This window comes from Haliotis rubra, unplaced genomic scaffold (genome assembly GCF_003918875.1).
Source record: "Haliotis rubra isolate DU_JTF1 unplaced genomic scaffold, ASM391887v1 Scf862, whole genome shotgun sequence".
Taxonomy (NCBI): Eukaryota; Metazoa; Mollusca; class Gastropoda; order Lepetellida; family Haliotidae; genus Haliotis; species Haliotis rubra.
Window position 1 is genome coordinate 264,178 of NW_025767593.1, and position 15,007 is coordinate 279,184.

At 43.4% G+C, this 15,007-nt stretch overlaps 1 protein-coding gene across 1 annotated transcript; it reads right to left on the reverse strand.

Moving 5' to 3' along the window:
• Positions 1 to 9,107: 9,107 nt before the first annotated feature.
• Positions 9,108 to 10,811, reverse strand: LOC124262989 (arylsulfatase I-like). The gene has a single exon (XM_046697606.1). It carries the CDS (start codon positions 10,803 to 10,805, stop codon positions 9,357 to 9,359), a length of 1,449 nt encoding a protein of 482 aa, XP_046553562.1. The 5' UTR covers positions 10,806 to 10,811; the 3' UTR covers positions 9,108 to 9,356.
• Positions 10,812 to 15,007: the final 4,196 nt, after the last annotated feature.

Here is a 15,007-nt window from a genome sequence, read left to right on the forward strand (position 1 = left end):
GTAGTACATATTTTACACATGGTATCAATCAATGAAATTTCCATGTAGTTGTTAACATCATTCTCATCCCCAGATTTGAAAAGAGGGCAAATAATACTTCTATTCCAAACAGTAGGAAATACACCACTGTCAAATATCTGATTGTAAAGGACTGTAATTGTTGGTAAACTAGTACTTGTGATCAACTCCATCTGGTCCAGGTGATATATTATTTGCTAACTCTTTAATATGCTGTTCAACTTCTTGGCGGCTAATAGGTTGATTTAATTCTGCTGTTGTAACACTGTCATCTTCATCTATAGTAGGAGGTAAAGTAGGTGTATGTTCTGTTTGGAGGAGAGACGAAAAGTGATCTGTGCATTCCTGGGTACTGATTCCTTCTGGCATGTGTGATTGTCTCCCCCGTTTCAACAATTTCCAGAATATTTTAGGGTTTTATCTTGAATCAATTAGTTTTTGTTTCTGTTCATCCTGGTAGGATTATATTTTGATAATAAATGCTTTCTTGAATTTAATGCGTAGCCCCCTGAATAGGTTAAAGTCCAAGTTATGGTCGCTATGCCCCCTCAGTGCACGATATTTCTCATTCTTTAGGTCTTCAAGTTCACTGTCCCACCAGGGAGGTTGACTGTATAATTTGGACTTGGAATTATGTTACAACTGGTGAAGTAGACTCTCTTGTTTATAGATGCTGCTTCTTGATAAACAGGGCGGTGGGGTAGCCTAGTGGTTAAAGCGTTCGCTCGTCACGGCGAAGACCCGAGTTCGATTCCCCACATGGATATAATGTGTGGAGCCCATTTCTGGTGTCCCCGCCGTGATATTGCTGGAATATTGGTAACAGCGGCGTAAAACTAAACTCACTCACTCACTCACTCTTGATAAACATTAACAAGTAAACATAATGCAGAGTTCTGACCAGGGAGTTGCTTCATTGCCACTTGCGACACACTTGCCATGGGTTTGTAGATCATTGGAGTCTTAATGGATGAAATCCAACTTACAGAAGTTTTACATCGCTGTCCCAAATGGAGATCTCATTAACTCAATATCGGGCCCAAATCGGTTGTTTTACACAGTCAAATAGTAAAGAAGAAGACCTACATTACTTACAATAGGAGGGAAAGGTATGAACATGTGCATCAGACTTTTAATCATGTTGAGTTGCCTACCGATTGTGAGTGGAGACGTCGAGTGCAACCAGAGACCCGGTCCGACCACAACACAACAAACTACACTGTCAGTGAGTGAAAGCGGCTCAATCGACCTAAAATTAGGGATAAATCGGAAGAAAAAGTACGTACGTTTTTTAGTGGGAAGCTACACATGGATAACAGCAAAGATATGATAACTGTGCTCTGAATTTGATAATAACAGTAGTGAAATATAATAAAAACAAAATGAAACAAAGAGATAAAACACCAAATTTGAACTACATTATGGAAGACGTAAAGACAACATATTATGCTGAACGTTTTAACGCCTATTCAAATTGCAAATATGACAGCTTCACAAAATTTTGGTCACTATGTCACAATCTGTTCTGTTAACCTAGCGCTATATATAATGTACTGCTATTATATTTTCAAGTACCTATTCATTTCCACCTGAATGCACATTTGCCTGCAAATCGACTTTGAATATATTTGCGAATCATGTTTATACCAACCCGTTATGTAATGAACTGTATGACCTGGATGTATGGAGAATCAAAATAAATAATAAAAAAAAGGATATGACAAGCATACGTGCACACAGACTAAATCAGAGAAGAAATGATTCTCCTATCATAGCAAAATTCCTCCTGACAAATGATAAGAGCAATATTTTCAAGCAAACCTATATAGGAATCACAGGAACGAAGAGCTAGGACACGAGTGACAGAATATTTTCCGCAGTCAGTGCCCGAGGATCGACGAGCATTATCGCCGTGGTTTGTGCAAGCGCAAGATGCGGGAAAACCTAAAATGTGTCTCAACAAGATGCTAGTTCAAGGGAAAGTAGTCGTGTATGACAAAATGTCTATGTTCGTCAAGAATATTTCACGCAATCAACCACACAGCTTACAACCAACAGGTAACCAGCGCACATGGGCATATTTTGTTTGGACCCGGAAACAGGGGACGCCCCACTCCAAGGGAGGCTACTCCCATGCCGATGTCTCAAAACATAAACACGTGAAGAGATGGCCACGGCCTCACATTTTACATTCTTTCATGGAACACAGAAGGATTACATAAACACGATACCCAAGATTCGCAGGTAAAACGTTTTTGCTCGTATTATGACTAGATTGCCTTGTATGATTTGAAACGTTTTCGATCATGTAACAGTGTACGGATAAAAACTACGAAATTTGGTCGGTACAGTGATTGCGTAATAATTTTCACCAGACAGTCATGGCTGAATGTATGAACATTTTGAAAATACATGGGTTTTCCTGTTCAAAACATCAAGATTAGGTAGTGTAAATCATACAGTACTGATTCTGACATATCTTTCACCTGAAAACTCTCACATCTATGAGGATACAGATAAAGATGGCATGTCTGTTTTGGAGGATTATTTGACCCAGATAGTTTATGACCACCCTGATATGGAACTTTTCTTAACAGGTGATTTGAACGCAGGACTAAAACATTCCTTGAATACATACCTGAAGATAACACTGACTTCGTACAAAAAGGCTCTGATGAATACCCCACTGACAGCTTTGAAGTTCCCAGGAGCAATACGGATTCAGATACAAGAAGATCACGAGGGCATGTAATCAGGTAACTTAGTAGTGGAGAAGATCATGATGTAATGTAATCCTGTAGTGGAGAAGATCATGAGGGCATGTAATCAGGTAACCCAGTTGTGGAGAAGATCACGAGGTAATGTAATCCTGTAGTGCAGAAGTTCACGAGGTAATGTAATCACGTAGTCCAGTAGTGGAGAAGATCATGAGGGACCGTAATCCTGTTATCGTGTAGAGGAAAAGATCACGTTGGAATGTAATCCTGTAGTGGAGAAGATTACGAGAGCATGTAATCAGGTAACCCAGCAATGGAGAAGATCACAAGGGAATGTAAGCCTGCTGTCCAGTAGAGGAGAAGATCACGAGGGACTGTAACCCTGCTGTCCAGTAGAGGAGAAGAAGATCATGAATGTAATCCTGCTGTCCAGTAGAGGAGAAGATTACGAGGGAATGTAATCCTGCTGTCCATGGCTAGAAGAGGAGAAGATCATGAGAAACTGTAATCCTGCTGTCCAGTAGAGGGGAAGATCACGAGGGACTGTAATCCTGCTGTCCATTAGAGGAGAAGATCACGAGGGAATGTAATCCTGCTGTCCAGTAGAGGAGAAGATCATGAGGGAATGTAATCCTGCTGTCCAGTAGAGGAGAAGATCATGAGGAAATGTAATCCTGCTGTCCAGTAGAGGAGAAGATCATGAGGGACTGTAATCATGCTGTCCATTAGAGGAGAAGATCATGAGGGAATGTAATCCTGCTGTCCATTAGAGGAGAAGATCATGAGGGACTGTAATCCTGCTGTCCAGTAGAGGAGAAGATCATGAGGGAATGTAATCCTGCTGTCCATGGCTAATAGAGGAGAAGATCATGAGAAACTGTAATCCTGCTGTCCAGTAGAGGGGAAGATCACGAGGGACTGTAATCCTGCTGTCCAGTAGAGGAGAAGATCATGAGGGAATGTAATCCTGCTGTCCAGTAGAGGAGAAGATCATGAGGAAATGTAATCCTGCTGTCCAGTAGAGGAGAAGATCATGAGGGACTGTAATCCTGCTGTCCAGTAGTGGAGAAGATCATGAGGGAATGTAATACTTCCGTCCAGTAGTGGAGAAGATCGCGAGGGCATGTAATCAGGTAAGCATAAAACCTGTCCAAGAATATTTTGGACACACCAACTTCAGTCCATACTACCTGAGTGTACGAGAGCAAAAGAAACATTAGGACAAAGCCATGCCCATGTATGCATACTCGACAGAGCAGAATGTGCAACGCCAGACCTAACTGCCAACACACTGTCAGCTACCTTTGCATGAACCCACAGTTCCAGCTGCAGCAGACTCGGGACTACAAACAGACGTCAGCTTTGTCCTTCCAGAAATGCCAGATGCACTTGTTGCGGACAGTACACTAAGTGAAACCACTCATGTTGGTCTCAAACACTTTGACTTCCCTTCCGATTCTGACCACAGGCCCTTGTGTCTTTGCGAGTATTAAAGGTTAAAATCTTGTATTGTTTTAGATGATCCCCCGACTCGAAATGCTTCACAGTACAATGCATTATGACAAGGCCGGACACTTCGGTGTACCACACCCGCCTGCTTTGCCGATCCCTACGCTAACATCGCATGCAATCGATTAAATCTTAACGCAAACATAATCGTGGGTGATTGGTCTATCGATCACCACTGATGACACCTACCTTTTCTTTATTGTTATGTTTGCAAGTCGATTGAAACCCGATTTTGACCCTCAACTAAACGATCTTGACTCAAATGGATGACGATATGGCCGCACAAAACGGGGCTGTGGTCGAAGCAAGCCCAGGGGCAATCATGAGCAATCGTGATAACCGTAGGTCAACCGTGAACGACACGTGATATAATTGGTAGAGCAGTAACAGCCATGTAAGACCTCTATAGACACGACTGACTACGATTAACTGCCGATGATGTCCCGTAATGGTTGCGACAAAATTATTCCTTACAAAAACAACGGCGTCCCCGACACGGTTTGACGCGAATAGGCCCCGACTGACCAACGTAATGCCGGAATAAGACACTACTCACGATTAACTCGCAACAGAGCCCCAACGAGACCCGACCACTTCACGGCTATAAAAACCTTTCGCCGATGTAAGGCGATCCCATAACTGTTCCGACTTCAGTGCACTCATATCAAGTTTATTACTAAAACTGCCTAGAGGAGGAAAAACTCGTTCAACTGGAAAAGGGGAAGAAGACACTTCGGCCCCCGACTCCCACCATTGTGGAAAAAAGTCAGCAAGAAGCTCCCTCCCCCAAGCAGCAATAGGAGGAGAGGAGTCTCAGGATGACGTCCTTGAGGGTCCACCCAAGAAGAAGTCAAGGGTTACAGTTAATCTCACACCAGACCAGGAGGAGGACATGGTGGACTTCATTCAGAACAGCCCCTTCTTCAAATATACTTGGGCATCAGATATGTGTCCCATGCCCTCAACGTCCACCCACTCGTGAGTCTGTCGTGATATTAAGTAGGTATCTCGCAGTGTAAACGGCAGTTAATCGTAGCTTATTGGAATACATCGGCAGAAATCGGATATCGGCTCCTTATTGTAATCTATTTGTACGATATCTTGAACGTCGGAACTGTAAGTATACCGCAAGTCACAAGTAGAAAATAGAGATATAAAGACAATTTCTCTGATTACAGCCGATTCAATCGTAGGTGGAACATTGTATACTATCCGTAGCTGCTGTCAAGAATGGCACAACTGGACCAACCTTTGTTGGACAAATGTTATGTCTTTGGATAAATCAAGGTTTACTTTGGACTCCATTGACAAGCGCATCCGATTGTAGGTAGAGTAAGTGTTGTTATGCCGTTCGCCTCAGACAGTGCGATCGTTTTTGGGATGGCTCAGGAATGGTGTTTGATAACTGTGACTGGCAGAACACGGACGTGTAACTGGGCAGTACTACCGTGACATCAAACTGGAGCAACATGTAGTGCCATTTTCTTGCCAGGCATGGACATATTTTTTCTTTCGGGATGAGACAACAATAACACACAGGGTTCGTATTGGTACTGAGTGCATCCAACAGGATAACATAACCACCTTAACAGACCAGCATTCAGTCCAGATGTGTCACCGATCGAACATGGGATCATAACTTGTGACACCTGGCTACATCTCTGGCATCTCTCTGACGAACCTTATGCCCCAGGATGTCCCAAACATGCTCGATAAGGTTCAAATCAGGACTTCCGGCTGGCCATGGGAGGGTGGTAATGGCTTCTGGCTGGCCATGGAAGGGTGGTAATGGCTTCTTGATGCAGGAAATCAATGACTGCGCGTGTGCGAAGTGGCCTGACTGCGTCATCAAGGTTGCATTTTCTTTTAGCAATTATGCTTTCTGAATATATATTGTTGTGTGGCAGTGTTATTCGTTGTGTAACAATGTTCCAAGTATAATGTCAATAAATGTGGGCTTTGAGCATTTACTGTGCATGGAAATAGCGCGGTACAAATGGACTATAATAATAATAATAATAATAATAATAACTCCTTGCCAAAGGAGATTCCAATTTGAAAGAGCAGGTTCTCCTTGTCGAGTCCTTTTCTAATGATATTGGCATGACATTTGGACTCGACAAATGTAATACTCTTCATTTGAAACGTGGCAAGGTAACTAATGATGGATCGGTCAAGTAACGAGGGGGAGGAGTTATTGAGCATCTTGTGGAAGATCAGGCCTACACCTATCTTGGAATGTAAAAAAAAAAATACATGCAGTGTGTTGAACAGAATAGCAATCCCACCGACTCCTTCGCCTGGATGAAGTCGGCTGGTCTTAAATGTGAAACTGAGGGCTTCCTTTTTGCTGCTCAGGACCAGTCACTTCCCACTCGTAATCGCCTAAATGTGATTCTGAAAGAGAATATTAACATGAAATGTCGACTTTGCAATGAATTTACAGAGACTGTCCAACACCTTGTCAGTGGATGCCCTTCCTTGGCACAAACAGCATATCTTAAACGACATGATGGCATGGCTCGTTGCTTTTACTACCGTCTCCGACATGCCTGTGGCTTTGACTCCGAGGTCCATCCATGGTACGACCCTGAACATGTCCAGGGCGTCATGGAAAATAATGCTTTCAAACTTCTGTGGAATAGGCCCATATACAGCCTCAGAAGAATTCCAGCTAACAAACCTGATCTTGTCCTTTTTTGATAAAGCCAATGAATTTATTTATATCATTGAATTTTCTGTCCCTTTTGACACCAATGTGATTGGCAAGATTAAGGAAAAGCATGATAAATATGCGGACCTCGCCTTTGAAATGTCTCGCTTGCATCCCAAGTACACTGTCGTCAGGCTCCCCATTGTTCTCGGTGCCCTTGGTTTGGTACCTCCTGATCTCTTGGCGCAGATCAGGAGAGTGCCCGGGTTCTCCACCGGGAGCACAGCCCTTCTGACACTCTGGGTAATGCAGAAGGCTGCAGTGTTGGGGAGCCTTCATATTCTCCGGAAAGTTCTTGGTGCGTTCGACTAGAGGGGGGCAAGGACCCTGAGCTGATGATGAGCCTTACCAGCCTGACTGTGCCAGGATCACCCGAACCCTGTCTGCTGCATACAATTTTTAATCTGTAAAACATAATAAAATGTTCTACATTATTCCTGACTCTGTCGAACACGACAGCCTAAACTGTTCTGTTGCATGGACTGGTTGACAGCTCGTACTCTGTAAGGCCTGGCATTGTCATTCAAAAATTTGGGTAGCAAGAGGATGGTAATCAATATGTGGGACAACACACCTCTCAGGGATCCCCTGTTGATGTCATTGGTAATGATGTCCATCTTGCAACCCAAGGAAATGCATCCCCATATCATGATTGACCCTTCCTTAAAGAAAACCGTCTCTTGTCTCTAGGCCATCCACCATATGTAATGAGAAACCCTCCGCCATGATGCAATATTACACCGGGTAAGTCGAACTGCTTTGTGAGCTGGAGTTTTATACACCTGGTCGGTCTCCTGGTCCTGTACTCTGGTGCACACTCGATTCCTGGAGGACATACAGGAAATGACCGTCCCTGGTTGCCTAAACGATGTGCTTGAGTCCAATGAACGACACCCAACAAGTCTCAACAATGCTCTAGCTCTCATACTGTTGTTTTACTGAGTCCGCATTTCACGTGCATTCCGTACCGTTGCATTGTATATCTCCACAAATGTTAATAAAGCATTCAGAAAAATACTCTGTTTTCTTAATTCACAGAATTATAAGTCTGTGAAGTGGGTGATGCTTAATTAATTTCCATATGTATATTAACGTCTTGGAATCTAATGGCTGTTAAATGCGTCCCCGTCCCTTAGTAATAACAGACATACGAGTGCCCTGTCCTGTGACCTGTGTGATGAGGGTGCATGTCAGGCTATTACTGGTGAGTGGGATGGAGTGTTTCACAATACGACTCACTTACCAGTGTGTGAAGCACTCCATTTCAGTCACCAATAGTAGCCAAACAAGTACCTCCGTGGCAAGAGGCACGGGTCGCACCAAGTAATACGACTCACTTACCAGTGTGAAACACGCCATCTCAAACATTGATGCACATGCACTTCCATGACACAGAAACACGCCATCTCAATCATTGATGCACATGCACTTCCATGACACAGAAACACGCCATCTCAATCATTGATGCACATGCACTTCCATGACACAGAAACACGCCATCTCAATCATAGATGCACATGCACTTCCATGACACAGAAACACGCCATCTCAATCATTGATGCACATGCACTTCCATGACACAGAAACACGCCATCTCAATCATAGATGCACATGCACTTTCATGACACAGAAACACGCCATCTCAATCATTGATGCACATGCACTTCCATGACACAGAAACACGCCATCTCAATCATAGATGCACATGCACTTCCATGACACAGAAACACGCCATCTCAATCATTGATGCACATGCACTTCCATGACACAGAAACACGCCATCTCAATCATTGATGCACATGCACTTCCATGACACAGAAACACGCCATCTCAATCATTGATGCACATGCACTTCCATGACACAGAACACAGACAGCTCAGTCATACTCAGTTCAGTTCCAAAAAATGGAGTTGTGTTTAGCTTTAAAATCAGTCAACACGATGCATATGCTTGATTACCCTTACGTTCTTTTGAAAGGGACAGCTAGTTGCGTTATTTCAACCACATTCAAGGCTACAGCCACGGGCCACTTTAAACGTAATCGTTTCCTTTATTTAAACATATTAACATGATCTGGTCTTTTCCAGCCACAAAATATACGCGAGCACAGAGTCACGAAAATACAGCCACAAACAACATTACAAGTGACCACAGAAGTGATCGTTTCCTTTATTTAAAATATATTTATCACAATCATTCTGTCAGTGCACTTTCTGTAAAACACATTAAAATGCATGCCGAAAGGTTCATCTACAACTGGGTGTCCAACATTACCGGATCCTTTTTTCATGCATAAATACATGGGCACGTAAAGTAACATAAATCACACTTGTTTAAACTGGTTACATAACATCGGGATTCGGTGGCGCGGATGGTCACGTGACTGCATTCAATTATTCTAGCACCAGCCAGGACTCCAGGCACCGTTAAAGTTGGCCGGGTTAGATTGAGGATCAGAGGGTGGATCCATCGCAGGCACCCGTGTCGCATTCTTCAGGGCCAGCATCTGCAGAAGGAAGTTGACGAGGGTGGGGTTGTCCTTGGATATGTCATGGTGCTCCGTGGGGTCGGCGCTGATGTTGAAGAGCATGACACTGTCATGGGGAGAGTCGTCCACTACGGAGAAGTCTAAGTCAGAACCAGCAGGGGGGTACCACCCTGCGTACCCAGGGTTACCAACGATCAACTTCAGGTCTCCCCATCTGAGAGCTGCGGCGTATTTGTTGTCGTAGATGTTGTAGACAAATTCATTTCTTACGCTGCTGCCTCCATTCAGGATCATGTCGACTTGACTCATCCCGTCGATATCCAGTTGACTGGAGTCTCCCCCAGCTATGTCCAGTAACGTAGGGTACCAGTCCACGGCATGGATCATCCCAGGGTGAGTGTAGCCTCTCTTCTTCAGCAGAGTCTTACTGTAGACGAAACCAGCTCCTCGGGTGCCTCCCTCCCATAATGTGCCTTTCCCACCCCTCAGAGGCCAGTTATTACCACCATCATAGGGTAGACCACCATTGTCTGTTGTAAACACAAGAAGCAGATTGTCCATGAATCCAAGGTCCTCCAGGACAGTGGTGATGTTGTACACAGCATCGTCCAAAGCACTCACCATCCCACTGTAAACCATCCTATCCAAATCATGAATGTGGCTGTAGCGATCGGAATATTTAGCAGGCACCTGCAGGGGTCCATGTACAGCTTGAAACGGCAGGTACAGATACATGGGCTTGGATTTGTTGTGGTTCATTATGATATCGATGGCTCTTTTCACATATATGTACATCGAGTATTCCCCTTGTGCGTCTTTGTAGACATCTGTCATGTTCCTGAAGTCAATTCCATAGTAATCAGCAAGCCTGTACCTGTCATGAGTGAAATAGTCCACCATACCTGCGTAGAAGCCCATGAAGGTGTCGAAGCCTCTGTAGGTGGGAGTGTACTTCCAGTTACAGAAGCCGAGGTGCCACTTGCCAACCATGTGGGTATCATAGCCCAACGTCTTCAGCCTCTGTGGGATGGTGATTATGTCCACCGGCATGTACTTGGGCTGCTCTATGAAGACCACACGATCCTGGAGCCCCGTGTGGTAGGGGAACTTGCCCGACATGAAGCAGTTTCTTGAGGGGGAACACAGCGGCTGGACGTAGGAGGAGTTGAGGATGACGCCGTCACGGGCGAGGCGATCAAGTGTCGGCGTCTGGATGTCCGGGTTGATCCAGCCAACGTCATTCCAGCCAAGGTCATCTGCCACCATGAAGACGATGTGTGGTTTGTCAGCAGCAACAGCAGTGCTGGTGAAACACGAGACTACTACAGCAGCGAGAACAGCGTAAAGCGTCATGGCCATGAAGCAATCCCTGTATATGTAACGAGATTGTAGCTAACGCGAGGACATGTATATCTTATCAGATCACGTGCAAGGCTACATTCTAATCCTGAACAATTTTACATAGACGTCATATTTCATGTTAGGTATTTCAAGTATTTCCAGACATACCAATCTTTCTGTCCCTCTCCCAGCTAGAAATGACCTGCACCAATTTGTCATCAATAAAAGGTTCAGGAACAGCTCACTTCCGGTTTAACAGTGCGTCGTCGTCAGCGCTGACTAAATATCGCTGAGTGCAACAAACAATAAGTTTGATTATAGGGTTAGTTACCATAAGGTTGGTGTGCACCAGATGTTACCATAAGGTTGGTGTGCACCAGATGTTACCATAAGGTTGGTGTGGACCAGATGTTACCATAAGGTTGGAGTGCACCAGATGTTACCATAAGGTTGGAGTGCACCAGATGTTACCATAAGGTTGGAGTGCACCAGATGTTACCATAAGGTTGGAGTGCACCAGATGTTACCATAAGGTTGGAGTGCACCAGATGTTACCATAAGGTTGAAGTGCACCAGATGTTACCATAAGGTTGGTGTGCACCAGATGTTACCATAAAGTTGGTGGGCACCAGATGTTACCATAAGGTTGGTGTGCACCAGATGTTACCATAAAGTTGGTGGGCACCAGATGTTACCATAAGGTTGGAGTGCACCAGATGTTGCCATAGGTTGGAGTGCACCAGATGTTACCATAAGGTTGGAGTGCACCAGATGTTACCATAAGGTTGGAGTGCACCAGATGTTACCATAAGGTTGGTGTGCACCAGATGTTACCACCAGTGCAAGGTGCTACCATAAGGTTGGAGTGCACCAGATGTTACCATAAGGTTGGAGTGCACCAGATGTTACCATAAGGTTGGTGCGTCACTATTTATTTCTCTGTTACCGTTGTATCGCTGATGACATCAGCTTGGCCTCACAGCTGGGCAGATCCATGTTGGCAACAAAGGTACTGTAAGTCCCCATGGTCCCCAGTCTGGTGATCTGCTTTCAGTTGTTGGCGATCTATAGCCCGTTTTAATATCTCAAACTGTGATATTCTAGTTATTTTACTGTTTACTGTTTATATTCAAATATTATCCATTGCTAATGGCTGAAATATAGACGATGTGACTATAAATTTTAACTCTGTCACACACTCACAGTTGGTCGGAACTCCTGAGGAACCTACAGTGGCCAAGAACATTCCTCATTCTTTGTATGCAAAGTCTTCCATTCACAGAACTGCTGCATACACATGCTGCATTGTGCTTTATGGAGCAGGTAACTCTGATGTGTTTGCATTCCCTGAATATGTCCTGTATTGTGAGAGAGAAGGCGCCGATAAGAAACTCTTGAGATATTCTAGTACTGGGGTCAAAAATTCCTTTTAAACATAATTGTTTTTCAATCGGTGTCATAAATCATATTATGGTTACATTTTTCTCATGGCATAAATGGGAACAGGGTGTTTGGGGAACTGTATATTTCTCACAGAGTGGATGTGAGCCTTCATAAGACCAGTACAGAAGTTTCCTGAAGAGGACATTAAACTGCTATATAATTGTGCATGGGGACTTAAATGCCAGAACTGACAGTGGCTGCTGTTGTGGCTCTATTGACAATGACGATGTAACATCATCCCGTCATTGACGATATGCAATATGTCCAAAACAGTGGACCCGTGAAGATCCCGGTTAGAATTGATCTTCAGTAACCCGTGCTTGTCGTAGGAGGCGACTAACGGGATCGGGAGGTCAGACTCGCTGACTTGGTTGTCATCGTATCTCAGTTGCGTAGATCGACGCTCATGCTGTTGATCACTGTATTGTCTGGTGCAGACTCGATAATTTACAAGACAAATCAAGAAAGTGCCATCCCCAGATGTTCACTTGGTAGAGTAATCACTGGAATTACGGCTATCCACAAAACGTCCAGTACTGATGATGATTATTTGCCACCATAGTGTGAGTGAGTGAAAACAAAAGGAGGGAATATAGAGATTTATGAAATGATGTTTCATCTATAAATAAAGACTTGTTGGATCATTGTTTAAACATTATAAAATATGTAAACATAGCACATAATGATGAAGCGTGTGTCGACGGTTTTATGAATCCTCCAAAATGTCGTCTCTTTCTGGTATGTAATCCCAAACACTCGAATGGAAATTGAGATATCAGGACTCTGATAAATTGCATGTAAAGGTACTATTACATATATCTTTTAGGTCAAAATGTTGTAATATACTCAAAGGCAAAAGTTATTGTGACATATAAACAATAAACAGAATCAGTGTTAAACATTTACTGTCGATGATTAAATGTTATTATACGGATATACAAAGATTCCAAGGTAATGATCAACAGGCTATTAGACGTTGATGAAAGTGGTGGTCATTACATGTCCGAGGATGTGGCAGAGAGTTCCTGCATCGTTGTTTCAAGATTCATCCCAGACGTGTTCAACGGTTGATAAATCAGGGGCTCTTGCAGATCACTGAAACACAATAATATTTCTGTTGTACTGCTGTACAACAACAGGTGTGCTGGCTTTATCTTGTAACGTCAATCGAGGGCCGTTCTGTTGAGAAAACGGTAAAGCGGTCATTTGTCAAATCTCGTCTCGGTACCTCATGGTATCAAGTTCCAACCAAGATCATAAGACCGAAACCTCCAAAAGCATCCTCTTCCAAGAACGTTCACATGTGCGGCTGTAGACACGTGTCCTGCCGTGTTCTGGCAGGTTGTTGTGCATTATGGTACGGACTGTACGGGCTGCTGGCTGGCACCTGTGTCGGAGGTGCATGGTTTGAATCCGTCGGTCTGCACGTGAGGTCGTTACTAGTTTGCGGCCAATATAGTGACGGTTTATTACTTGAAAACGTCGTCATACGTGCCAAATGATGTTTGCATCGACGGGCACAAAGCATAGCACTCCATCTATTTTCTCGTGGCTTGTCGGACTGGTTCAATAACTTTGGTAAATGTGTTTCTTCATACTTTTGCACTTCTTAAGACTGCACACCCAGTTAAGGCCTATTTGGGAAAGTTAAACATATCTGCAGTTACACTCATGTGCCATATTAAATGTAATTTTCGCTAACTCTGATGAGATGTAAATAAAGTTTGATTTCAAAATAATGCCTTAAGCCACTTACCTTATATTTTCAGTATTTAGTAATACAGCCATTTACTGCAAGTACAGCCCTCATTCGCTTAGGTAGAATAGAATACAGTGATTTTATGTACTCTGGAGTAAGTGATGGCCAGATACCTTGAACGTGATCTATCAGATCCTGCTTGGTTTTTATTTCATGTAACTGTCTTTATAGTCTGATTTTCAGAGTTCTCCGTACATTTTCAATGATATTACAGCCTGGGGACTGAGGTGGCCAATTCATTGTCTGAATGTCATTGTCACGTTTCCACTGAATTGTCTGTCTAGAAACATGGACAGGACAATTGTCCTCTTGAAATATATAGCCACGATATGCTGGAACATTGGCTATTACCGGCCAAAGGTTGCTGTCCAGTATATCTATATACTTTGTAGAGTTGATATGACCATCTACATCGACAAGGGTGCCAACACCTTCAAAACAAATACACCCCCAGAACATCACACTGAGACGTGGGGCATTTTTATCCCTGTACACTTTTCTTCATTAGTCCTCCAAACATAAACTTTCTGATCTTTTCCTACAACAACTTGAGTCTTATCTGAAAATTTTACCCTAGACCAATCTCTATTTACATTCCATCTCAAATGTGTTCTGGCAAAGGCTCTTCTCTTGAACCTGTTTTGAGTCACAACTCTTCTATGAAAACCATTTTCATGAAGACGCCTTTGTATTGTCCTCCTGGATAGTCTTACTTGAGATGTCTGGTTCCAAAGTGAAGGTATATCCTGAAGAGACTTCCTCCTATTACACGTAACGATCTTCAATAAAGCCCTATAGTATCTCTGTCAGTTGATTTTCTTCTCCTGCCACTTCGCTGACAATTTTCTGTATTTCCTCCTGGAGAAAACCTCTTCAGAAATGTACAGACAGTAAACCTATTAATTCCAGTTATTTTACCCATTTCACTTCCACTCTTGCCTTCTGAATTCAAACTTAATATGAGCTTTTTTTGATAGGCAGTAAGATCTTCCCTCTAGGTGCCATGACACTTTGAGCA

Bases quoted from the DNA above. Each gene is read 5' to 3' on its own strand.
- LOC124262989 (XM_046697606.1), bottom strand. From the start codon at position 10,805: ATGGCCATGACGCTTTACGCTGTTCTCGCTGCTGTAGTAGTCTCGTGT.